The sequence below is a fragment of the Nothoprocta perdicaria genome, unplaced genomic scaffold (assembly GCF_003342845.1).
Source record: "Nothoprocta perdicaria isolate Ctin4 unplaced genomic scaffold, notPer1 scaffold_9, whole genome shotgun sequence".
Taxonomy (NCBI): domain Eukaryota; kingdom Metazoa; phylum Chordata; class Aves; order Tinamiformes; family Tinamidae; genus Nothoprocta; species Nothoprocta perdicaria.
In genome coordinates this window covers 4399323-4426636 of record NW_020456198.1, presented here as the reverse complement: position 1 = coordinate 4426636, position 27314 = coordinate 4399323, and the positions used below count along the sequence as shown (strand labels likewise).

Below are 27314 nucleotides of genomic sequence, written 5' to 3'. Positions count from 1 at the left end.
ACCAGAGAACGTTGCCCACCGGTTCAGCTTTCCGATGCTCACAGGGTTGAGTTCCCCCAAGGCCTGTCAGGGAAAGACATTCTGCAAGAACCATCTTGCTTTTATTTTAAAAGAAAACAGAGAAAGGGTTTTCTTATTGTTTGCTGACTTTTTCTCCTGGACACCTGCTTCTGTCTGAATATACCTGCAAGGCTATGAAATATATTCTCAAAGATACCTATATGTAGTGTTCTGTGAAAGTACATTTTGATGGAAGTTCATTGTAGGGATATTTTGAAGCTGAGCTGCAGAGATCTTTTTCTCCATTAAACACCCTACATGAAAAGGATGGTTTCTATTGGCATCTTGAGTACTTTAAACAAATTTAACAATGCAGTTTATTCTGCTACTGATGCATCTTCCCAGGAGTTGGCAAAGAAACCTCCTCTCTTCATTTAGAGCACCACAAGGGCTGACTTGCTACTTTATTCTCTTTCAGCTGGTTACACAGTGTAATGCAAAATACGTAGAATGCTTCAGTGCTCAGAAAGACTGCAACAAAGAGAAGAACAGGAACTCATCAGTCGTGCCATGTAAGGTCACATCTTTGGGTTGATTACTGCCTCCCATAACTTTTTGTACTGAATTCTCCTTGCATGAAAAGGCGTAGCCACTAAAGGAGAAATGTAATCTTTTGTTCCCACCAAGCTGCCTTGTCTTTCAAAATTACTCTGATGAAACCGAACAAAAGAAAATAGTTAAGGTGTCAGTCAGAGATACTGTCCGAGTGAAATGTCAATTTGAAGAGTTTAAGAATTTGAATAATTATGTTAGAGGGCAAATCTGTGGAGTGGTAAGAGAATTACTTCGATATAGCTTCGTGCTCAGGCCAGATCTCCTGGCGTGATGGACAGAAGTTGCCTGCAGTTCAGCGATGATTGTGGGTTTCTCTGTGGGTTTGTGGCTGTCTTGGTGGAGCACAGTAGGCCCCTGTATCTCAGCCTTCCCAAGATGAGGGTATTTAGTGCCTGAGGCCATGGCTTCGCAGTCTTTAATACAGCATCTGGGCATGTCCTGGTCACCCAGCAGTACCAGTTTGCTCCAGACCAAGCATGGGCACAATGTCATTTCCATCAGATGACCCAACAGCCAAACTGGCACAAAGGTGTAACGGCACAGATCTGCTCCATCACAAAACTTGCCAAGAAAGAAGAAAGCCCTCAGAATGGAGCTTATTAAGAGATACCAACAGGCAGAAGGAGTCTTACTTGGCACTTCATGTCGGGGAGCTGCAGTGCTCTTGGTTTGGCACTAGGAGCCTGTCAGTTGGTCCCAGGGTGTTGGTGATCCCAATCCTCAATCCCAGAGAAGGGCAGACCTGGAGGGCAAGCACACACTGCTGGGCAGTTACCCGTTGGGGCAGCGTGTTCCCTGCTGGGTTATCTCACCCTGCAGCTGGGAGCAGTGAGCGATGCTAGCGCTGCCGGGAGGAAGGGAAAGCAAAATAAATCAGTTGGGTCCGAGTGCTGCTGGAGACAAATGGAGACACTGCAGTCAAGTATTACCTGAAATCCCCCGTTATCACTGCGTATGCTGTCATTTGGCAATTCAGCCTGCTGTGAAAACCTTTGCTGTAGTAAAATTTGATTCCTGAAATTACTTTGTCCTTGTGGGAATATTGTGCGACGTTCTCTCTTTATATCCTGTGTTAGTCGGCAGTGCTTTAACACGGTTAAAGTGCTGGCCTGCTCCTGCGGGAGATGGGAGCTGCTCAGTGTTTGGTTTGTTAACATCTGAGAAATTCTTGCTTTCTGCATCATACCATGATCAGGCTTTGATTTTTTTTCTTTCTTTTTTTTTTTAATCCTATAGCTGAACGTGCTAGAGTGGGCTTGGCACCACTGCCTGGGATGAAGGGAACTGATTACATTAATGCCTCTTATATCATGGTGAGGAAGCCAACACCTAATTACAAAGTAAAATCAATTCTAAGGTGCTAAATAGCAGATGCCTATAATTGTCTTAATTCTGTATGTAATGGCTGTGTATTAACAGATGAGATTTTAACACCTTCCCCATAATGTAAAGCCATTAGCTGTGTTTTATTAAAGATTATTGCCTAAAAAAAATAAATACAAGATGCATTTATGTGGAATTCATATTTCCGTGAGATACAGCCAAATAAATACTGGGATGTAGAGTAAATGAAAACAACAGGGACTCTGCAGAATAGAAATGGAGTTACAAAATTATAGTCTGTGTGAAAATACTGTAGAATAAAATGAAAAATAAAAAAAAAATAAAAAAAAAAAAACAAAAAAAAAGAGGTCATTATCTGTCCCCAAAGATGAAATTAATGCTTCAAGAGTACTTCAGGCAGTAACTAACTCTGGTTTGTTTTGCTGCAAAAGGGCTACTACAGGAGTAATGAGTTCATCATAACTCAGCATCCGCTGCCACATACAACTAAAGATTTCTGGCGAATGATCTGGGATCACAACGCGCAAATCATCGTCATGCTGCCGGACAACCAGAGCCTGGTGAGTTGGAAGCGGCCCTGCTCTCTGCCATAGGGTTGTTACCCAGCTCAGCAGGGCACCTTGCACTGAGAGAGGCTGCTGGGTGGCCGGGGCTGTGGGTAAGGACCTTGAAAAGAGCAGAAGGTTTCAGCAGAGACAACAACACGGTTGCTTGTTTGCCTGTGTTTCCAGTGTTGTTTCCCATGTAAGCAAAAAAGCAAATGTGTATGTTGACTTCAGTGGAAATAATGAGATAGAGAGCGAAGGTGGCACAGGTGAAGTGCTAATCACTGCTTGCAGATTTACTAGTATGTCTCAAGAGTGTGCGTGGAAAAGGATTAAGCAGTAAACAGTTTGTTTTTCCATGCATGCTTCACTGAGGTGAATAGACAATTGTAGCCAAGAGAAACCACCTTCATTAGAGCAGGAGAGGAGCAGTCATGAGGGGCTCCTAAGGAGGCAGCAGTTGATACACTTCGTGTGGGGGGAGATGAAGGGGACTGCAGGCATCACAAGACAAGGAGCTATCGAGAAATACAGAGAAATATGTTTGAACCAGAAGGCACCAGTGACTGCCAAGGTGCTCAGAGTGCAGTGACAAAGGACAAGGTGATCTTGCTGCTCGACAAGGATCTGCTGCCTTGGAGGAGAGACCAGTTCCACAGCGTTCAGCAGTATCGCCCTGTTTGATGTCACTTCTGCAACCTGAGCCAGAATTTTCAAGGCTCTTCAGAGACCTAAGGCCCCAAGTTTTGTTTTCAGAACAAACCTAATTATTTAAGATCCAAATCTCAACAGTATCTTGCACATCATCTGCATTGAAGTCTCCAGGCCTGTAGAGATCAGTCTGTTTGCAGAGAGAGACATGTCATGTCCCTGCAGAGGGACAAAGGAGGTAGCTCATGTTTTTCCAACACTGGAAAACACAGAGTCTTCAGGGACATGGCCAAGCAGCGCCATGAAGGATGCCAAGTGAGTGGCTCTTCTTGTGCTGCATGGCCCTCTGAAGCCAGGAGGAGAAACAGGCTTTGTATGTGGTTACAGAGCCCAATTTTCTTTCTCCACAGTGAAATCCGACTGCACAGTTGCTTTTTAAAGAATGGTGTTGACAGTATGTTATCGATACCCCATCAGTTAGGAAGGCTACTTCAGCACCGAGCCTTTATTCCCATTTACAGTCTCTTGGAGAATTTATAGTGTCATGCTGTTTTCATTAGAGTTTTGCTGGAGAACTTGCATTATGTTAAGCCGGTGTTTTTCTCAAGGTTGAGACCATTTCATTTTTTCCCTTTCTCTTCACTCCTCTCCTCACTTCTGAAAATTCAGCCCGTACGTGGAGCATCTATCAGTCCTCTACCTAGGCCTGATGAACAGAGCTTCTCCTGGTACCCTTGAGTTTAGGATTAGACCACAATAAATACAAACTAAAATTAAAGAAAAGAAGTAATTTTTAAAGGTCAAAGCATTTTTTTCCTAAATAGGTATTTGACTTTCATGCAGAACTGTGTAGAGGGGAGGTAATAAAGCCTGGGATATAATACAAAGGTTAAGTATGAGCAGGCTAAAATAACCATTTCCCTATGAAACCAATTAAAAAGCGGCGCTACCTGCTTGGGCACACAAAGGAGGGATCTGCTAGGCTTAGTGACGACTGTTACAGTAAGTTGGGTTTAGACACAAATGTTTTTTAAAGGTCAGTTTCTGATCGTCTCTGTTTATCAAACCACTTTTTTGATCCAGTGGATTTTTCAGTCCCACTGGAGGTGTTGGAAAGGCTGCAGGACGTGTGTTGTTTTTCCCTGCAGGCAGAAGATGAGTTTGTGTACTGGCCAAGTCGCGAGGAATCCATGAACTGTGAGGCCTTTACTGTGACCCTTATCAGCAAAGACAGACTGTGCCTCTCGAACGAAGAGCAAATTATCATCCATGACTTTATCCTTGAAGCTACCCAGGTAAAACAAACCCCCCAGATGTGGTCCTTGGCTTTTCTCCAAGATGGATGTAGATGTTGTTTAAACATGGGAAAGAGAGTTCAGAAACAGTCTTGGAAAGGATTTACTTGTAAGTGCTTGTTTGTGCCTGTGTTTCACTGGGGGAAGGTCCTTTCCTTGCTGACCCCTTCTCCTGTCTTCTGCTTCTGCTGGAAGTGGATTCCTGCAGCTACTGAGGCTGCCAAGTTGAATCTCTTTATCTTACTTGAAAATGAGGACATTTGTCTCTCATTCAGAAGCCACACGAGAAGAGTGAATTGTGCTGTGCAAAGTACACACCACGGTTTACTCTCCTATTGCTGCTTACAAAATTGAGCATTTAAAGATTGTTTTACAAAGATTAAGGAGCTTTAATTAATAAAGCGTATTTCTTTTGAGCTGCAAGTCTGCTTTTGGTTTGGTATCGGGAGTGAAGCTGAATATTGCTGCAAAACAGTAGTTCACAGCCCTTTTATGTTGAGTTCTTTTGGTTACTCTTCTCTTGTTTGGCCTTTGAGCTTTGAGAGAAAGAATCTGAGAAACATGTATGTACGCCCTGAACTCAAATACAACATTATTTCCATTTTTAGGTTATAGTTGTTTTATTTTAGAGTGTTCACTCTTACGGAGATACTGGAGATGAGCATCTTTCTTATTTCCTGTTTCACCCCAGCTTTGGAAGGATGTATCTCTACAAATCTGTAGGGAGAGAGGGAGGGAATGTGAAACTATAACCAGCTAATACCAAGACTCAACTTTCGTTTCAGGATGACTACGTTCTGGAAGTCCGTCACTTTCAATGTCCTAAATGGCCAAATCCAGATGCTCCCATAAGCAGTACCTTCGAACTTATTAACGTAATCAAGGAAGAGGCCTTAACAAGGGATGGCCCCACCATTGTTCATGATGAGTACGTTGTCTCTTTCCTCCCATTCATGTGTAGACTGTAGAGTTACTCTGCTGTGGGATAATGATCTGGATTAATGTCCTTTCTTTCATGGAGTGGATAGGTCTGGGTGGCCTAAGTAACAGGATGAGCTTTAAGCTTCCTGAGGTGAGGTGTCCATTGGCATCTGAAGCCAAGTACATTTTGTTTAGTCTGGATTACGTTGTTGGTTCTGGCCTTTCCAGATGGACTCAGATATCAGGCAGTGTCTGCTTTGTAGGCGCTCGAGGTTCTTGTCTGCTTAGAAGTTTCCCAAGCAAATTCTACAACCAGCTTAAAAAAAACCCTAAACAGCAGAGCCATGGTTTAGATAACAAATACTTTGAGCAGGCCAATATGGGCTTATAGAAACCTGAGCTCTTGCCTAACAACGCAGGTTTAATGTGCCACATAAGGTAAGGAGCAAACTCAGCTGAGCTGTGCCTCAGGATGATTAGGAAGTGTGTCTTTTGACAGCGACCACGTTTGCTTAGAGCAAATCTGCTTTTCTTCCTTCTAGTTTGCCCCAAAACCAATCCAAGAGGACCGTGTGGTGCCAGGCATGTGGGAGGGAGCCACTGCCACAGGGCCAGCATTTCACCAACACTTGTATCTCTTGTAGAGCTGTGGTGTTCACTGGCTCACCAGCTATGGCCAGGTTATACTCCACTTATAAGGGGTGCTAAATACTACATTGTATGTGGTATGACAGGTAGAGAGCTCCCTCGAGTTGTTCTGTCACTAAAATCATGAGGAAGGCTGCCTTATGGCACTGGTTGAGTTGCCCCCAAGCCTGTGTAAATGACTCCTACCCATTCTACACGCCCAACTCCATCAGACCTTCGCTGCCACTACCAGAGTTAATGGGAAAGTCCTAGAAATCTTCACTTTTTGCGCAAAAATGTTATTAGCTTACCCTGGTATTTCAGTGGTCAGATCAGCCTTGTTGCTGGTGAGAAATTGCACGTTGATATCTGCCCCTGCTGGAAGAGCTTTCACTTCACATCAGTGCATGCCTGCAGCAACAGGTCCTTCCCAGCAGACTCGTGCAAGTGGTGCCTTGGGCCACAGCAATTCAGTTTTTCTCCCCATTTCCTGCCTTGCTAATGCACAGTGTAGGCTCTGCTGGCTTTTGCCAGCACTTATTAATTCCAGCCTGGTTTTAATATTCATGCTTTGGGTAGTCTGAAGTGAGGTTTTGCTACTCTTGCAGTATTTAAGATTATGTTTTACAAAATTAGAACCATTATTGATTTGGACATTTCATGCTAGCGGAAAAAAAATCGGAATTGCGTTTCTAACAGTGCTGAGTCATTCTTTCTGTAAATTGCTTTTTTGGTTTATTTGTCATATTCAATGGGTTTTATTTTTATGTTATTCACATAATGTGGATGCTGCTTTTCATTGGAGCTTAAGCAAATGTAGCTGAAGATGAAAATTTCCCTTTACTATATGCAATAGCTATATCCCATAATCCCCTAATAATTACAACTGCAGATTAATTCCAAATGTATGGATTTGCAAACACTATAGGCATGTGGTATTTAGGAAGTACATGGTGGAATGATTCGATAACAAAACATTTCAAAGAAGTATGTTCAGAAACTGCAGCTAGAGACAATTGCAGTGAGTGCCACGAAGTTTAAGTCAAGTATTTTGAATATAATTGCACACACTTAGACAGTTAGATAGAGATTTGTTGTGTGATTTGAGGAGAGAAAAGCGCTCAGATGGTTGGGAGCTCAGATGGTTGGGAGCTCAGATGGTTGGGAGGAAATCAACCTCAGTGGAAAAGAGGGCATTAGGTCCTGGGAGGCATTTAGATAATCCCTGTCAAGTGCGAGAAAATTCCGTATTGTCCGTGTTGAGCCCTGCCTTGTCTGGTGCACTTCCCATGAGGTGGAACAGTGGTCAGATCCATTTTAATTTCCCATTTCTAGGCAAATCTAGTATGCAAAAATCATATGAAATCAAGGCAGCCTGGGTCTCGATTTCCACAGAAGTCTTGTAAATATACTAGTGGTAACCTTATTATGCCAGATGGCTTTGTGGCACTCGCCAGTCATTTCAATATAAGTCAACTCCAGTGTCCCTTTCCCCAATGGGGACACTTAGACTCAGTCCTACACCGGGACAGGAGTTTGGGAATTCCAGGAGGACAGAGTACAAGCGTGGCTCCTCAGAGGCATCTTTGCTTGGGGTCTTTATGGTGCCCCACAGCTGCACTTGCGATTCAGACATACCCACCGGGCTAGCGTTCAGCAGCAGTTGAGATCTTTGACTGATCGCTCTCCCAGAGACACACTGTGCATCCTTCTGCTGACACGTCACCTTGCTCAGGCTCTTATTAAACAACAGCACAGCTCCACGGATCCGAGTCGCTGAGGTCTCTTGGGCACCCAGCTCAGGAAAGTTGCGTTTTGCCCATGAATCAGACCTAAGGAAGACTAAGAGATGCGTCACTCCCGTTTACTTGTGAGCAGCTCCTGTCCGTGTTAGTTTTATATAATTGTCAGACGGGGAGGAAGAGGCCAAGTCTCATTTCTGCGCAATAGTTTGTGTTTTGCTCGAGCTCCCACTGATGATTTGCAAAATACACTCCGCTGTAATGCAGATGCTGCTGGTACTTGTGGGCCTGGTTGCAGGAGTGCACTCTCCATACTGGATATTTTTAAATAGCTCTCCTTGTTTTGCAACTCCGCTTCTTTCTATTGAAAACTGCAGCTATCCTGAGGTGACTTGCACACCACCAAATTGCCCTTTTTAAATTAAAATGACTAAAATGTAAAGCAGAGCCCATGGCAGGCACAAAGCTGAGGTGCAGTAACCCAAGCAGCCCAGGGTGCCTCACGGCTGTGGTTGCTCCCGCAGGTACGGAGCCGTGTCGGCAGGAACGCTGTGCGCCCTCACCACCCTGGCCCAGCAGCTGGAGAACGAGAACGCCGTCGATGTTTTCCAGGTGGCAAAGATGATAAACCTCATGCGGCCTGGAGTATTTACGGACATTGTAAGTCTTCAAAGGGGCTAGGGATGGGTGGCTTACAAGGGTTTTGTCTGAGCCAAAGCCACGTGCAGCTTTCGGTGTCCTATTAGGCCTGATTGCTTCCGTTCCCAAGCACTTTTGGGCTATTATTTTCATTCTGTATTGCTGTCCTTTCTATACACTGAGAGGTTTGGAGTGGCAATATTAAACTAGAGTAACAAAGGTAATTACTCCCTAAGTATTTTTCCTCACTCTGTGTCTGCTTGTGGTAATGATGCATTTTATTATGTACAAAATGCAACGGAACAGTGCTTCACGTTCTGTTACATCTCCATGCCTTCACAGAGCAGCTGCTTCTATTCGCTGTGCCCTCAGGAAAAGGCAGGAATGCCATTTATCTAGATTCTGTAGTTTAATGACATCAGCGGTGTCCGCCAGGAGAAAGCAACAGGAGGAGAGTAAATATTCAGTAAGCAATCCGAAGATCTGGCACCTTGGCTGTGAAGCATGTGTTCCAGCGCATTCCCCATGACTGTATTTCTGAACCACGTCAGATGGCTGCTTGGGTGCTGTTGATATTAACAGCCTGGAACATTTTGTGTGAAATGTTGGGGTTTTTTTCCTTTTTTTTTTCTTTTTCTTTCTACAAGGATCCGTGACCTAGCCTGGAAATGCCCAATTTAAGTGCCGCTCACGTACGTGTCCTGCGAGGTTGCACTGATCTGTCCTCTCTTTTTCCAGGAGCAGTACCAGTTTCTTTACAAGGCAATGCTAAGCCTGGTCAGCACTAAGGAAAATGGAAACGGTCCCATGACACTGGACAAAAACGGTGCTGTGATGGCCAGTGATGAGTCGGATCCCGCGGAAAGCATGGAGTCTCTTGTCTAATTGGAAACCTGGAAAGGCACTTAATTTGTAGAACTTCTGAAGACTGAGCGAACTTTTTTGAGGCCTTTTTTGCCAGACTCTAGGTTATACAATAACCCAATTACTTTTTTACACTGATAAAAGTTTTGATATTTATTTTTTGCCATTTTATGTCTTAATGGTATCCTACTGAGCATTTGCACCTCTGTTTATTTCACACAGTGAAACGTAATTTTATCTAGTTTGCACTATATGATCAGTGTTACTGCCTATAATATTCTAATACAAAACAAGCCCTGATGTGACATTCCATGACAACAAACATACACTTTTTTGTTTTGTTTAAATGCAGTGAAGCTTTGCTAACAGCAGTGATCCTTAAATCTTAGTTCTTGAATGCTAGGCCAGGTGGATTCTTTCTATGACAGATACTGTAGCCCTTCATACCATATTTATTATTTTAATGACCATGTCACAATTTTAGTAACTGTATTCTGTACTCTGGTGGGGCGGATGAGCAACGTTCATCCTTTCTTCACAAAATGTGGCAGGTGATTTTTAGCTACAATGAAGATGTAACAGCCTTGTGGAGCTGGAACAATTGTTTCTGTATCGTTTCAAATTACTGTTTTGTACACTCACAGGCCTAAGACTTGCTTCACGTAGAATATAAATCACATGCAATATAAATATAAATTAGATGCAGTTCGTATGTGGGACACATTTACAGGTTTCGAATTTACAGCTCCAAAGTTTCCCCAGTTATTCAGGAAAAATGTCAAGTTTAGTTTTTAAGCAGAAGAAAATGTTTTGTTTTTATTTTCATGAGAGCCAATACAGCGAGAAATCTACTACAATCCCAAACCAGACCTGTTTTCAGATATATTGAGGGTAGCAATATTTTACATTACTAAGCTATTCAATATTTTAAACATATTAATTTCCTTACTATTTCTTGAATATGACCTCACACCTAATGGTATGTTACATGATGACAGGCGTTTCTTAATTTCGTAACTGTTAGATGCCATTTTTACAGGTGTGTAATTTTCATACTTTAGTGCTAAAACATAAAGTACTGATCCATATTTACTGGTGAAGCAAACTAATAAAAAAACTACCTATAAAGTTACATTCTCCCTCTTTTTTTTTTGCCAAACTAATTGCTTAGCGCAAACCTATTTATCCTGGTTTCCCTCCCACACCAATGATACGGTTTTCCCCAGATTATCTAAATAATTCAATGATTGGAGCATTTAAGTATAAATCCTCATTAGCTCCCTTCTTCTTTGTATTTGGTTGCAATTGAGCAAGGGTCTGTCCCTGTTTAAAGAAAGAAGTTAGCACATATCTAATGCTCCTGAGAGCTTGACGTTGTGTCCTTCTTAGCCCTGCTGAATAGGAAGAGGTTATTGAATCTGCCTTGAAAATGAGACCTGTTATTTCAACCATCCTGTTGCTTAGTGTACACGTAAAGTCACTGTCCTTTATAGATGGCATTATTATTCTTTTACATTTCACAAATCACGCATTGTAATTTTTCAAAACCTGTCAAAATACTGTGGCTTATTTTCCATTTCAGTGTAAAACTACTCATTTCTGCTGCCCGTTTGGTCTTGCTGGCGTAGAGCCGTTGGGCAGGGTGAAACCCAGTGCTCTCGGTGGCGGGGAGGGTGGCGGGGACCATGCGAGCTCTGCGAGGTGTTTTGGGCCACCGCCTGAGGCGGCCCCGAGACAGCTGCGGTTCTCGGTGCTTTTAGCAGGTTGCTTTTCGTTTTGGTGGCGTGGTGGGACAGAGCGGTTCGTGACACGCTGCTGGGACAGCCTTGGTCGGAGCCTTTGTCTTCTCACATGAGAATGGAGGAGGGTTGTGGGGCTGAGCTTTGGTAGGTGCTTTGGAAGTTCGTGCGCTTGGTGCTTTCCCACACCTGCGATACTCCCTCGGGGCTTAATCCATGGCAATTAGGACACCTTACACCAATATTCTGTGATTTCTCTATGGATTTTTTCCTAACGGGAGGTCAAGCTTAAGCCTGAGCAGCCCAACAGGCCCCGCATGGTAGAGTGCGTTGCGTTTGGCACGGACAGAGGTAGGGGCTGCTTGCAAAGCCCAGATTAAGGGCGCGCAAGAACCAGGTCTATCCCAATGCGATGGTTGCATTTCCCTCGGGACTGACGAGCCCCAGTAGGGCACCTTTGGGAAGTTGCTGGGTCTTCTTCACCTCTAAATTGGTGGCGTTTGCAGCCCAATTCCCTAGTCCTGGCACACACGGGCCAGGGCCGGCCGGGCTGCTCGCGCACAGGCCGATCCTCGTGCCCGACCCCGGCCGGAGCAGCTTCCCTGTAGAGCAGCCTTTGTCCCTAGTGTTCCACTGTGTCTGCTTCCAAATACAAATTTATAATCAGAAAACAACAAAAAAGAAACCTTAAATCCTTAAACTGCTTCTTGTGTATGAGAGTTTCTGTACCGTGAGTCCATTCTAGGTTAGTGGAGTCATTTACAGGACCTGCAGAATTTCAGTTGTGTTTCCCAATTTCCAGCTGCTTGGATTGTTTGAACGCAGAGTCACGTACCGGAACATTAGGAGAGTAATCTGTATGACACAGCACAACTGCCTTCTTATTCATCCTTTTTTTTAAGCTGATATGTATTATTTAAGAGCTAAAATATCGATACCAGTTTTACCAAAGATACGTATTACTAATTCTCAGCAAAACAAGAAAACTTTAAAAATTTTAAAATGTAGTTGTCTTAAGAGTTTTAGCAGTCTTTCTCAAATTCATGCCTTTTGACATCGAATCCTATGTTCCGAAGTTTATGTCAAATGGGGCCAGTAAAATTTTATATGAAGGGAAAAATACCTATTTGTTAGCCACTGCATTACTTTTCTGCCTTTTTTTTTTTTTTTTTGGTTATTACTTTGTTCTTTTCTTTTTTTTTAATAAACACAGCTGTAAATTCAACTGTTACTGTTACCCGTTTGCTCTTCTTCTCTGTGTTGCCAGGCTGACAATGTGACCTCCGTGGGCTTTGCTTAGCGAAGGAGAAGGCTTGTGAAAGTAGGGAAAGGGAAGGAACTGTAATGAAGAGATTTGGCCTCTACTTTGTCCTAGCTGTTAAACTGTTTTTAGTGTTTTTGTTAACTCTTTGCAAAGGGAAGCATTTTCTACAGAGGATAATTAATTTCAAGAAAAATGTCTTGAGTTTTAAGAATAAACGTCTCCAGAAGAGGAGACGGTCAATTTTATACAATGTCACAACTCTCCAACATTTGGGGTAGTGACTTCTTTTGTTTCGTTAGAGCATTTGAAACTAGCAAGCAGCCATGGTTTCTAACTACCGAAGCGTTCATGTGTACTCCTGTTTTCTTTTCCTTCATTTTTAAAATAGTGGAATCATTAAAACTGTAAATATTTTGTTGCTTGGATAAGCATCTTCTGGGAACTTTGTATCTATGGTATATAATCATAGAATTTTATATTTTCATATAAAGCTAATTTTTTTCTAGTTTCACCTCCTTCCTAGTTCTGTGGTGGCTGTGTGAATTCATACCCTCTGTGCATCGAGGTAGTGAGACACCATCATCACCTTCCACAAAGGTTTCGACACATGTCATTTCTTTGGGGCAGTGATTGTGAAAGTTGGATTTTCTTTGGATTCCATTGTCAGTGTGTGCAATAGGAATTAGACTTAGCCAGTCACTGGATACATTTGTCTCATTGATCCATTTGGGAAACAACAACAACAAAAAAAAAAAAATGTGGTGTTTGGTTTTGGGACCGGGTGGGAGGGAGTATTTTGAGGGAGATTTTTGTTTCTTTTGTTCCGTTTTTTTTCTCTTTTCTTTTTGTTTGGGATTTTTTTGTAACTTGAACCTTCTTTTTGTTATGTTTAAAACTATATTAAATCATTCTATTATAGTGTTATTTAATATGTAAATTGTATTGCTATACATAAAATAAAGTATGGTTTTTGATGTATTTACAGACTTCCTTCTTATTTGCATCAAATACACATCCAGAACAGCTGCGTGAGTCGGTATTTCATTGTCCCAGGCGTGCAGGAAGATGGATGAGATCCAAGTCCTGCTTTAATTAGATCTCAGATTTCCAAGCAAGCCTCACCTGGGGCCTGCAACTCACTTGACAGTGCAGAGCGCTGTTCCCTTCCTCCCCATCTCAGGCTATTGGGAGACTTCCAGGTAACCCCTTTTCCTCGTCCCAACTGGTTCCCCCACCTCATTGTGACCCTGTCAAAATCCCTTCGGGAAGGACGGTGTCCCTGTGCAGAATGGGGCTTTGGAGCCTGAGCTCTGTTCCCGGCTCCATCAGGATTGCTGCTCCTTAGATCGGATCCTGGTTTATCGGCAGGTATCTGCTGGAGGGGCAGACCTTTCCCCAAGCCCCTGTCACTGGGTTGTTCGGGATAACCTGCATCTGCTCCTCCCTTCAACCAGCCCTGCAGCTGTGGGAAAAGGCAGGAGCTTCATCTCCATCCCAGCCAGCCAGGCAGGCAGGGATGGATATTCCCAAATCTCGAGTTAGAGCAGGCAGCACCCCTGGGGAGTCTGCTGGGGAGCCGGGCAGCATCCCGGCCTCGGGCTGTCATCGAAACGTGTGTGCACGTGAGGCCATCGATGCTCCCTGTGCCACTGCAGAAGCTTGATGGCTCCACATGCTGCCTTCTGTGCTTGTGCTCCTTTCTCGTTGTTGTGGGAAAACCCTTTGGACTTAGGGATTTATTCCTATGGATATATAGGAACACATCCATACATAGGGATATATTCCTATTTAGCTGTGCCACCAGCAGCAGCGCCCTGAGGAGTGTGGGCACTGCAGCCCATCCAGGTGCATGGACAGGAGCAGCCCAGCCACCCGTGCAGGCCCCGCGGTGCTCAGGTCACCGTCCTGCACACGGAGCAAACCCGTCAGCAACTGAAAGTTCCGGCATGAGAGAGGAGCAGCAAAAGCTCCGTTCCCTCTGCACGTCTTTCAGGCCAAGCTTTGGGAAAGCTCATGGATGCTCCGTGGCTGATGAGACTCACAGCCATTGGAAACACGCAGTGAGTAGTTTGTAAATATTGTGTCAACCCAAATGTGATTTATCAGCACTTCCTATTGCTAATAACGCACCGGAATTAATTGTTGGTATCAGGAGATTCCAACTTCTTCTGTAATAAATAGCTAATGAGTTCAGTCCTGAAAGCTTCCAGAGGCTCCCACAGTCAGGTTAAGCAGGCACAAATAATAGAAGCGTTTGTATTAAATGGATTTGAATGTCAGGGGTTCTCTTCCGAGGCCTTTGCAACACAAAAACAATTTTGATCAATGCTTTGGTCCCCATCCTATTACTTAGGCACTGGAAGCTCCATGCAGGGCTTCGTGCACAGATGTGTCACCACCACCTGCTGGCACTTGCTTATCGATCACTTGTCGTTTCCCTTTCCCCTATGCTGCCAGTCAATGTTTTTGATGTCTTTCTGACTTTGTGATGCTCTAAGAAGCAGCATTTCAGGAAACAATCTTTCCAGACACTGTGGTCAATTAATCTGACACCGGGCTTGCTTTTCTTTTCTGCAGTTATTATCTTACGTCTTGAAATCCTTCTTAGAACTTGACACCTGCTTTGCTGCTGTTTTGTGGTTTTGCATTTGAAAAGCTTCTGTTTTTCAGTGCTAGGGCTCTTCTGGGAGGGGTTTGCAGTAATTCACTATCTCTGCCTGGGCTTCCTCTGTTGCTGGTAACTTCTGCCCCCTCCCATCCTAACCCTGTTGGTCTTATGTCCCATACTCTGGCCGTTCCTCCATAATACCTAGTCATAAACAATTTGTTCATATAGCAAAGGTGCTGTTGAAAGAGAGTTTCTGAGGCAGCAGCAGCAGCAAGGAGGAGGGTCTGTATGCTCTGCCCTGGAAGGACAGCAAAATTGCCTAGAAGCCCAAGGTTTAGCAGAGAGGAAAATGGTGTAACCCTCTAGCTGCTCTTTGTGGCTGTTTCTATGATCTAAAGTGATGCCCCAGGTGATGGATATGGCCCTCAGGCTGTGATTGCACTGGCTCTTATGCAGAATAGATGGTTTTTTTCTGCAGTTTAGGCTCTGTGGGTCCCAGCTTTCTCTGGGTGCATCAGGGGATGCTGACAGCATCCAGGAACCAGAAGACCTTAAAGCTTTTCCTGTGTGTGGACCAGGCCTAGGATATCCTTAAAACGGACTCACAAACAGGAAATACTGGTGACAACCACGGCAAACTTTTGCAGAATGACATTTAAGGAATAAAAAAGAAAAAAAAAACCAAGGCTATTTCATATAATGTGCATTTGGCATATGGCATAGCAAGTTCTGCAGTTGGTCACCAGATCTCTGAGATGCCTTTCTCCTCTGCAAGGGGGAAGGACAATAACCTGCCTCAGCTCCTTGCTGAGAAGGAAAAGCAAGAGAAGAGCTGACAGGCTGGACTGCAAGATAAGACGAGATCTGTAGAGCAGGACAAAAATGATGATCTCTTGAAGAAAGCCTGGCTGTTTTCTCTGCAAAGAGCTTACTACACAGGGCACAAGAGGGAGGGAATGAGAGGTCCTGGGCATCTGGGAGAAACGGGCAGTTTTCTGCAACAAGGTGCTTGCCAGGTGTCATGGGCAGCTGACCAAGAACAGAAAATTATAGAAAATTAATATACTGAGGCCTTCACTGCCTGCAACATGACGGGCCCATCATCACCACACAGCTTTATCCACCAGGATTTTTTTTCCTAACAGGCTCAAACCATTATCCTTTGGGATGTGGGCTAAGAACTGCTGGTCTGAGTCCTCAGATGTCCCCTAAGCAGATGTTTTAACACCGGACATGATGAGTGGCTGTAGAGAACCTCAGTGTGGAGCAGAACCTCAAGTTCTGCTTCAGTTTAAGTACTTGACGGGTGAATGTAGGGAGGAAGGGGCTAAGCTCTTCTCAGTGGTGGCCAGTGATAGGACAAGGGGTAATAGGTGTAAGTTGAAACACAGGAGGAACTTTTTCACTGTGAGGGTGACAGAGCAGTGGAACAGGCTGCCCAGGGAGGCTGTGGAGTCTCCTCTGGACGTCTCCAAACCCACCTGGATGTCACCCTGTGCCTGTGCTCTGGGTGTCCCTGCTGGAGCAGGGGGTTGGACTAGATGACCTCTAGAGGTCCCTTCCAACCTCAGCCATTCTGTGGTTATGAGAATATTGTGTGTGTGACGATGTTGGGGTAAAACAGTGACCACATCGAGCTGCTGGCTGCTGCAGCTGCAATAGCAAGTGGAATAAACACAGGTGATGTGGAGGAAAAGGGTTGGTTTTGCTTCCTCTAACACTTCACTTAGCTAGTGATGGAAAACGCTGCCCAATTTGTAACTCACAAAAGGAATGTCGTTGTTTTTGCTTAACACGAGTCTTCAAAGTGAAAAACACCACTGGTGGGGAGAAAAAAAAAATCAGCAAAAAAAAATCGAAAGTTCTGTAGTTCAAGTTATGGAAGGCTGTGCTTTCTAAATTTTAGTGCTTTAAACAGGCTTCCTGATTACTTAAATCCAATTTTCTAGATAAACTCTTACTTTGAGCCTCTTAGACATATGTTGTGCCTTTGCCTGAAAGTCTCCTTCTGACCTGCAAAGTGATTGCAGCCAGTGAAAACGGTTATAAGTAAATCATTTTTCTTCCTTTTTTTTTTCTTTTTTGTTTTTTTTTCCTGAAATGAGCAAAAAGGAAAAAGAAGCAGGTGAGTCAGCCTAGAGATTTTGTGTGTCCTTCGAAAACGCTGCTAATTTCCTACCAATGATGTACTTCTCAAAATCTGTAGCAGTAGACTCATATTACAAAGCCGGGATGAGTGTGTTCATTGCTAATGGCACCTGGTAGCAAAAGCTTCAGTTCTTCTCACTTTTAATTTTACAGGCTTTGCTGTTTATACAGGCACTACAAAGGAGTTTGCCATAGGTAGGATTTTATTCATCTGTTTTTCACGAGGCAGCGCTGCACGTCTTGAAGCAGTTTGAGGTAAAATGCAGGGCATTTGGAGAGGGTGAGAGGCACCAGATACCTAATATCGGCTTCATGGAGGATATTGGCATCATTTTACAGCATTTGTTTATCACGCTGTGTTCACAATTTATACACGTATTTAAAAAGTCTTGCATCTGTCTTGTATCATAACAAATCCACACGAGCAGATTGCCATAGTCAGCTCTCCTGTCATGCCATTATATCTTCATAATGTTCTCCCAGTTTGCCAGGAGAACGTTTAGGAGAGTATTAGGAGGAAAAAATGATGCAGAGTAACCTGGTTGGATGAGCAGAGCCCTGCCAGATTTATCCTCCACCTCACCAGCTTGAGCCATGGTGCTTCATCACCTCCCAGCCCTCCACAAGGATCATCAGGTCTCTGGTTCCTCAGCAGCAGCAGCTTCTGAAACGCGTTGTTGTATCCTGTGGATACACGGGTATCCCCAGGAATGTGCTAGGCTGGAGTTTCATGCAAAGGGGATGACAAAGAAGGGCTGTACAAAAGGATGAGTTGCTTGAAAGATCATGGTTATTTAATAAAAATGGCATAAATTACGATGAGGTTCACAGATAAGGGATATCAAACCCCCTTCTCTTTCCATTTCTTCTTTTTTTTTTTTGGTGATCCCCATTTTTATGCTTCTGCCTCTGCATGTAACGGGGATGAAGACCCTGTTCCACAGTACAGTAAAGCTGATTTTGTGAGGGATCACAAATGTCACACAGGCAGGTACCAGAGCCACTGCATGATAACCTGACTCTCAGTGAGCAGATGTTAATGTTGTTAATGTTAATTAGATGTTAATGAACATCCCAGTCTCAGCAATGAACGGCTCTGAGAGAGCTCTCATCCTCTCTTCTTCCTTGGAATATACAGTGGTCCCTTTCCAAAGCAGAGAGCAAAGTCCCTGTGCTATTTCCTACTCCGTAAGCCCCAAAAAAGTGTGTTCCTAACAGGTAATATTAACTCTGGCAACTGGATTCTTTGCCTTTAGAGCTCTTATTCCACATTCTGCCTGCACTTTTAGACTTCAATCTCTATCGATTTTCCTGGGCCACCTCTCAGCAGTCTTGCTGCAGTGTGATGCATTAACTTTTCATATAATGAATATTACTGTTTGGTTCCATACTGTGAAATGCAGCCATGTCTGAATGGGATTTTGGCCCTTTGCATTGCTGATTTCCAGCTGCAAACCATAGTCCTTGGTTTTCATAGGCTGATGACACCAAAAGAGCCCTCCAGAGCAAGAGATCTTCCTTTTAGCACACTCATCCTCCTACTAGAGACGTGGGGCTCAGAGGAAGCATTTACGCTTTCTTTTGGTCCAGTTGCAACAATAATGTTATTAAAGCAAAAAAACTACCTGGTGATGACATTGTTCCTGCCTTTTAAACTAACTATATTTCAATGCAGTACATTTTCGGTCATCATAATCCTATTGTTATATGTTATTCCCAGTAAAAAGAATGAAAAGGGCCATTCCTTGGCAGTGGGATTGTTTTGTGTGCATGTGTGTATTTTTGCTATTGTTATAATATCGAAAAGCAAGCTGATTTATTAACTAAAATGCTTCCTATTAATCGTTTTGTTGATGTCTGTTAATGGTAAAGGATGCAAGATGCTTTTGCAAAGCGGTATGAAGAGAGACATACAGCTCTTTGCTAATGGTAGGGTACAGCCACATGGTGAAACGAGCCCTGGGTAGCTCAGCTTTCCCACATAACGCTCCGAACCTTCACAATCCCCCTCCCCACTATATTTGGAAAGCAGTGGCACTAAATCTGTAGCCTTCATAGCATGAGGACATCCATAGCCTCCCTGAACTGGAAGACAATCAGCTGCAACGCATGATGGAAGTGAATCTTTCCTCCCACCTGAGATCTAGTTGACACGTTTCCTATTTGCAGAAATTATCCTATCAAATAGAAGCAAGCGCAGGAAGGCAAAATAATATTTAAAAAGTGATCTTATATTATATGCCCATTACTGTCAAGTTTTGTAGTAAGTTTCCTTTAACAAGTAGTTAATGATGAATTAATAGATATTTTCACACATAGCTCTCAATTGTTATGGGTGATTACAGAGTTCAGCAGGTTGATTATTACTGCGATATGACATTATCTGCTGATGAGCTTGTAACCAACGTTCCTCTTATCTGTAAAGTACTCAGAGTATCTATTAATAATTTATAACCTAACTTCATTATAAGGTTATAGGAGGGAGTGCAACATCCTACAGCATGAAGAGGCAACACTCAAGCACTGAGCAGTGTCTGTGTGCAGCTAATCCCGGCTTCGTTGTGCTTCTCACTTAGATTTTATCATATGCTGTTGATACTCTGGAGGGCTCCACTTCTTCCTAGGATGTATTTATTAATAATCTATGTTCTGCATTAGCTTACACGACAACTCTGGCTATGGCCTAACTCCGCTCTTGCCATTGTAGCAGCTATAGATGGATGCAGGAGCAAGGTTGAGGTTTGCCACCAAGCTCTGAAGCCAGCAGAGCTCTGTGGAGGTCTGTGCATGTCCCTGCGTGGTGGGAGTTCAGGAGAGCACACGTTCCCCTGGAGCCCCTCCGGCAGGGACGGCCTCACCACAGCCAAGCGAAGCAGCTGCACGGAGCAGATGCTCAAGGCAAAAATCTGGCCCATCCTGAGGCCACTGGCAAAGTTCATTTTGACTTCAGTGGAGCCAACATTTTACTGTCACCTCATGACTAAGTCTCTTGGCTTTTGACATTATTGTGTTTTTTTCCTGAGCAATTTTTAAGCATATCCATTTCAGGCTTCTGACAAGGAAATTTATGATGAATAGCAATTATTTTGCTGCAGCAGCATCCTGGGGCCTCAGCTGCGGACCCATGTGCACCATCAGAGCTGGTGTGTGGATGCATAATAAAGAGACAGGTTGGCTCTTTATTTATACACAGTGTTATTTACCTTATCCTGAGACATCTACGCCCAGGAATTCAAACTGAGGGAAAAACAAGAAGATGTTTTGATGCCTCTAGTCTACAGGTTGTCAGAAGCAGGTAAGAGTAAATGTGTCTAACACTTTCCTTGGTATCCTCTAGTGTCTACTCTTAGAAACAAGATTTGAGGCTGGATGACCAGTCTGCCGCAGTGTGAATATCGTTGTGTTCTCGGCAGTGTCATTTGCACTATTTGTGTTACGTGGGGGAGATCAGGCTCGAACTCCTAGTAGTGCCCAGGGAAACAGGCCTGAGTCCCACATCCCGGCTGCAAACGGCTTGTTCTTCCCAAAGCACTTACATGATGTGCACCTGATTTTTTTTATATCTACAACTGGGAGTTTGCAGAATATTTTCGCAGTCTAACAAGAAGGATGTCCTATATAACTTGGTGTTCCCATTGAGAACACATCTGGCTTGTTAAAGACATTGATTCTGGCATAAAAAGTAGCTAATAATCCAGCTGTCTTAGGAAAAAAAAATGATGATCGAGCACCTACTGTTGCCTTTATCACACACGTGAAGATCCCAGCATAAGCAAGACCATCTGGAACGACAAAGAGCATTCCCAGGTGGAGCTTCTGGTCAGCAAGGAGGAAGGGAAGAGTATCCCGGTTAGTGCAGGCTCTGCTCCACTCCTACCATCCCACTGGCTAAGACCCATGGAAAATAGATAATTGAGTAGCCAAAAGCAATAGGAAAGAGCTGCTGTCCTTTAAAAGTTGTCTTTACTGATTCATTTTAGTTCTCTGTCACATTGGGTCTCTGGAAAGACTCAGTGACTGAATATTGACTTATATAACTCTAACTTTACTATCCCAAATTGAATTAGTTGGCGCTTCATTTATTAAAATAGCACTCATCGAGTCCCTTCTATTAAATGAATGTTGTTCCTAATTCTAACTGCACGTAGAGGGGGAGAGGTGGTCATGACCCGACTATAGTATAGGATTTGATAAATAATAATCAAGTTGCACTGAAAAAGACCTCATACTGCCAGGATTACATTTTGAATTGAATTTTAATCTCATCTATTTACGGAAAAAAAAAAAAAAAAAAAACAAGTAGTTCACATTCAGGACTCTATTTTGTGACTGCACCTTGTGCATCTTGTTGTGATGTACCTTGTTACCTCCATGCCCTGTGAGATTTTGGCCATAAATCCCAAGCATGCTCTGTGATACCTTCTATCAACACTCAGTCTCTCACATCTGACCAGAAACTAATCGGTCTGTTTTTCACTTGGCTCTGTTTCCTCCCGGGTAGACACAACAGAGCCTTCTAAGGGCCTGCAGCACCCTATGCCAACTCAAAGTATATAAAAGTTATGAACTACATATTTTAAGTAGGACTGGGGAAGCATAATTTTAATCAGCTCTGATTACTGCAGCTGGCACAATGTGTAAAAAGGCATCGTAAATTATTTTGCGAGATTAGCCAATTACAGAGAACCATTTCCAGAAGAAATTTAGGTCATCTCCCTAACTGCTTTGTATATGCAACAGTCCATATTTCAGCAACAGATATTTTGATTGTTTATACAAACTAGTTTCATTTCAGTTGATCAAAATACAGTAAAATTGTAGGTAAATAAGTAGTTCTACGAATAACACAACAGAGCAGTCTCCTATGAGTTTGTGCAGACAGGAAAAAATCTATTTGGAGCTTCCTACCCTTACTAAGTAAGCTCGCTTTGCAGCCTTCCTTCCTCCCTGCACAGCCATCTATTTTAACAAAAGTTTTAGAAATGTGATGTCTTCGAGACTAGTAACCTTGGTGTCAAATTTGGCTGCAAATGGCCAAATGTTCTTAAAAAAAAAGCTGACAGAGCAGTTTTTGCTGGAGTCAAACCCGCTTTCAGAAACCGAAGATAAACCATCAACCGATATCCTTCTCTGATATGGGTTAATGAGGAAATAAATCAGACTCCCTATGGAAAGTCATTTTCTCATCTGTTAGAAAGTATTTTTATCATATTTCTCACTAAACCTATTACTTCATCTTTCCAAAGAAAAATTTCCTTTACTAGATTATTGCAACACTGCAACCTAAATGACAGAAAGCCAAGCACTGACCCCTTTCATGTCAATGGACTGACATTTTTAACCATTTTTTTAAAGCCTTGATTCCATACTGCTGCCCACAACACTGACTAAAAGCAGAGCTCCTTTATGGTAAAGTCAAATTTATTCCGTTGGGCAAGAAAATCTGCGATTGTAGTTAGAACTCACTGTTATTTTAATATTTTAAGCTGACAGCACTTGAAAAGCAACTTGAAAGCTCAAATTTAAATTCACCTGCCTTCTTGTGCCTTGGGCTATGAGAGAGGTTCAGACAAACAGCCAGCTACAAATAATGTCATGTAGGACTTCATAATGTAAAGCTTATACCGAGATCAGAGTTTACATTAGGAAGTCTATGCAGACACAATGATCTTCACAACACAGATTATTTTAAAAAACAAACTCTTTCCTATGTTTGAAGAACGTAGAAATACTCTGTGCACCTACACGGCATTGGTGTCAAGTACGAGCAGAGCTTGGCGGGCAAATGAAAGCAGGCTGCACAAGTCCTGCCTTGCACGGTTTGCTGCTGGTTTTTCCTCTGCAACTGTATCCACAACTGGAGGAGCACAATGACAAGTGACTTTTAGAATTCCTATTTCCAAGTTTTCTTTCAAAGACGACTATGAGCTCAGTACAATGCTGCCTTTGGTGGCGCTACGCTGGAAGGTGCCTTCAGCAGAAGGTGGCTGCTACGGAGGAGTTGGGCTTGAAGATATCGAACTGATATCTTCACAACAAAAGCCTTTGTGCTGCTGAGTAATGCCCTGTTCTGTCACAGAAAGTCAGGCCAAAGTCTTCCTGAAACTCAACAAGGCTCATGTTAAAACTAACCATTTTTCTTGCTCTTTTTCCTACCTTTTCTAGGAAGCTGTCAGAGAACATGTCTTATCTGAGGCTTAAGTGTCTTCCTCAAGCATCTCTACTCAAGAGGAAGTTTATTATTTACATCCATTTGCCTTTCTGCCAGCTCCATCATTTAGCTTAGAAAGCTCTTTTTCTTTAACGTTAATACCACTTAGGTATTAGCAGAAAACAAACAGCTATTCTTCCTGCTTTTGTATTGATAAATAAGCCAAACTCATTTAATCTTTTCTCACAAAACAGTCTATCCAATATCATGATCTTATACAAGCTTTCTCTACACCACTTCAGTTTGAATTTTAGGTTCTATGACTGAAGCAGCAGTCATACTTCACTACCATTTTCTTTTGAAAACATTTTTCACAATATATCCTATGATTTCAGTTGACTAATTGTAACCCTGTGATTGACAACCATTTTTAGGATGCTCTTCTCCATGGCTCCACGTGAGTAACACCCAGTTTACAGAGGAAATCTTTGTGTTAGGTCTGAATATATGACATGTAATTGGAAAAGTAATAACCTATTTCAATTACTCCTTATTATTACAGACTTATAGTACAACTTCACTGTTGCACAATAGTCTGTTCCTTCCCCATATTGAAGCTTCTTTCCACATTGTTTCATAATCAAACTTAATTAGAAGTTTTATGCCAGGAGTCAAATGCCAAGGAAAGTAGAAAGGGAGAGAGTTACGATCAAAATTGAGAATAGAAAGGAAAAGGACAAATAACAGCCAAAGAGAACAGGAAAGGAAAAGGAAACCAAATCAAAAAGGAAACCAACACTAAAACATGTCTAGCATCTTGAAGGTGGAAAGTCACATCTGTTGGAAATAACGAGCTTGTAAGGGGCTCAGGTAAATAAATCTCTCAAAAGGAAGGGTAGGGGAGGTACTCCAGCTTTTCCACCATTTGTCTGACAAGTTTTTCTTTTCTTTTTTTTTTCTTTCTTAAGAAAAAAAGAGAAGAGGGAAGAATATTTGCTTTAATTTGGGATTAATGCAGATTTTCTATGACCCTTGGAAGCTACCATTAGTTAAGTACTTAGAGCAGCTAAATGTATAACACTTAAATCTCTCTGCTCCCTGTTCATTCATAAAAGCAAGCATGATGCATTGCTGTTTACTCTTTGCATAGGGTTATAAAGTACACTTGATTCACTTTAGGACACAGGGCCTAAACTATTTAGGTTATGTTTGCTTTTCTTCTTCTTCTCTCCTTTTAGCACTGTTATTAATGGTCCAAAGATTTTTGTTACATTTTGTTTATATCCATTAAGGTAACGTTGAAAAACATCCTAATGAGAACTGTTTACAGAGACAGTACTTTCTGTATCCGAAAAAGTATTAACTTCTCTCCTAACAAAAAAAAAAAAGAAGAAGAAAAACAAGCAAACAGGAGGAAAAAAGTAAAAATTATATGTTTTTATATATATATATTTATATTTATATTTATAAAATTTTAATATCTGCTATACCACTCAGAAAAATTTAGATTGCAGCTCTAAGCACTCAGCTAGTCTGAAAAATCAGGCCCTATAGGGTCTATTTGGCCAGTTCCTCTCAATGAACACTTGAGAAAACATTGGTTTAAGTGAGTCGGTTCAGACTGCGAATCCACAGTGGCAGGTGCGGGAACAGAACCCAGGTTTGCTGACGGACTGACTGATAACAGGACTAGACTGCGCTATCACCCAGAAAGAGGTTTTAAAGAATAACTCTGAAAGGTTATTTCCACTCAATTGCTGAGAACATAAAAAGTGTTGAAAGAAAGGGTAAAACTTCTTGAAAGGGTTTAGAAATGGTTACATTTATAATCTGTTCTGGTAGGATTTAGAAGTCCAGTGTTCAGTGAAGCTAGACTGACAAATTTATTATAGTTATAAGGCTGAGAAACCTATTAGGAGAAATATAATAGAAGGCACATTTTTGTGAAGCTTTAATAGGAATTGAAACAATTCAACAAAAGACTAAATTTAGCAAGGGGAAGAAGTCATTTATTAAATCTTTCTAGAAAGATTGACTGACCTTTCTTTAAAAAGAGGTGTTTTTTTGTAAAAAATGAAAAACTCAACTTTCGTAACAACCTAGTAAAAGGGTTTATTAGAAAGTGGCTTTTTGTGCAAGTTCAGTTATTTTTATTGTCAGTAAATGTAGGTGTTAGGCAACAAGAGAAGTACTGTTGCTTCTCTAATTTCTCCCAAGGATTGAAAAAAACTTGTAATAAAAGCATTCAAAAATCTAAACTGAAATAAAAATAAAAGAAAATAGAACATTTCTGGTCAGATTTGTATGGCTGGGAGATGTGTTCATAAAGAAACTGTGCTAGAATGATGAAGGTGGTGTTATTCCTTCTACCTCTGCTTACAATAAAAGTCAAGCTATTAGCATGAGGTATCTTGCCAGTCATATAATGGTGTATATAAAAATGCCAAGTAATGTTTTGCCTCCACAGAAGTATCATCATTGTAAGATAAGACAATTTGTCAGCTAGAGTGGACAGCAATAGCATTGCTTGCACCCAGGCCTGCAACTGAAGGTGTTTCTGGTAACATCCACGAGCATGAGGGGCCTTAAAGGTAACTAGACCAGTTCAAAGCAGCACTGGGAAGCAGCTGGTGGACTGAAATAAGTGGATTCATGTGAAAAAGGGCAGGTAAAGCTGCCTACATTGCCCATCAAGAGAAAAAGGTACCTCTAAAAGCCATTCAGAGCAAGGCCAAATGTTCAGCCCTCAACGTTCATGCTCTGAATCGCCGTCAAGAGAGGATCTCTTCCCTTCACCAACTAGGGAGGGAGTCTAGAAAAATCTCCCCTCTCATTATATTCCATCCGATGCAACTCTCTCGTTAGAGCAAAAAATACTTGGTTCAAAAATGTTTCTATCCCTTTGGTTCCTGTACACCCTCTTGTTCCTGGCAGTAGGAGCAAACTCATGGTCCATAAGGTAAGCAAGGTGTAGCCCATGCTGGTAAGTCAAGCACTGCTTGTAACACTAAGCATCCCCATCCTATATATGTCAAAGCAGGGCCTGACAACAGTGGTTCTTCACGGGTTTGTTTTTACTGCGTTTCCTGTGTTTGGTTTAGGGTAAACAGGAATTGCTTGAAATGAAGCTGTGATTTACCAGCCTATATGCTAGAGACGCAATTAAGTTCAAGCTAATTACTGTAAATAGTTTTTATAATTACTTGTAAAACATTCTACTACCTATATATCTGTTAAAGTCAGTTGAGGACTGCAGGGTTTTGTTTTTTTTTTTTTGAGAGAGAAGGCATAATATTATTACTCAAGGGCCAAACTACTTGCTTAAGTCTTCAAAAAGAGCAAGCTATGCCATAGAAACCGGGGCTGGAAGAGACCTGTCCGGGCATGTATTATATTCCCTTGTTTGTTGCGAATTGGGTGCCCCAGGAAACTCTTGGTTTTGTCTAGGCTGCATTTCATGGCTGTATCTGCTACTACCTGGGAAGAATGTTCCAGCACCTAGAAACATCTTTCCCTAAAGAAAGCAAAATTGCAGATTCGCACCTGAATGCTGATTTTCTTGGCTTCATCTTATTTATCAGGCTTTTTAATCTCTATTTGAAATATAAAGGAAAATAAAGGAATAATATTCTCCTCTTCCTTATATGCTTCTACCACTTTTTTTTTTTTCTTTTTTTTTTTTTTTAAGTTAGGCCTGCTTAGTCCTGGCCCGATCCATAGTTTTACACTTTCTATTTCCACAGGTTTTTCCAGCTCTTGTTCCGGACTTGTATCAGTGTTCCTGGTTTGGCCAACTTGTTTTGCACAGGCTGATGGATGCCCAGCAACATCAGCCTTCATTTCCAGCCCCTTGCAGAAAATATGGATCTCCAGTTCCAGGTGGAAAGAAGAGAATATGGCCTGGGACCTGCCAGCATTAGAGATGAACTCTGGTTGAGATCTACTCTGGAAGGTGAGGAAAAAACAAGAATGAAAAGGAAATTTCTGCACTTTCTGCATTTGGTGCCTCACAGCCTGTGAGGATATTTCCTTACTCTCTTTTGTCTTTTTAACCTGTAACTTCGTATGGGCCCTGGATACTGACCGAAAAGCTGTCCACCACCTCTGCAGCAGATAGCAGGAAAATCTGAGGGACAAACTGAAATAAACAATCTAAAACAT

General features: G+C 42.3%; 1 protein-coding gene across 1 annotated transcript in view; it reads left to right on the top strand.

Annotated features, from left to right (window-relative positions):
* PTPRG (protein tyrosine phosphatase, receptor type G) overlaps window positions 1-10816 on the top strand; it is a 364795-nt gene extending 353979 nt beyond the window's left edge. The window contains exons 23-29 of the mRNA XM_026052517.1: window positions 479-572; window positions 1852-1928; window positions 2391-2519; window positions 4304-4450; window positions 5236-5378; window positions 8265-8400; window positions 9118-10816. Coding sequence (XP_025908302.1) covers window positions 479-572; window positions 1852-1928; window positions 2391-2519; window positions 4304-4450; window positions 5236-5378; window positions 8265-8400; window positions 9118-9264 — 873 coding nt within the window. The 3' untranslated portion in view covers window positions 9265-10816. The remainder of the gene's footprint in view (window positions 1-478; window positions 573-1851; window positions 1929-2390; window positions 2520-4303; window positions 4451-5235; window positions 5379-8264; window positions 8401-9117) is intronic.
* The last annotated feature ends 16498 nt before the right edge of the window (window positions 10817-27314 follow it).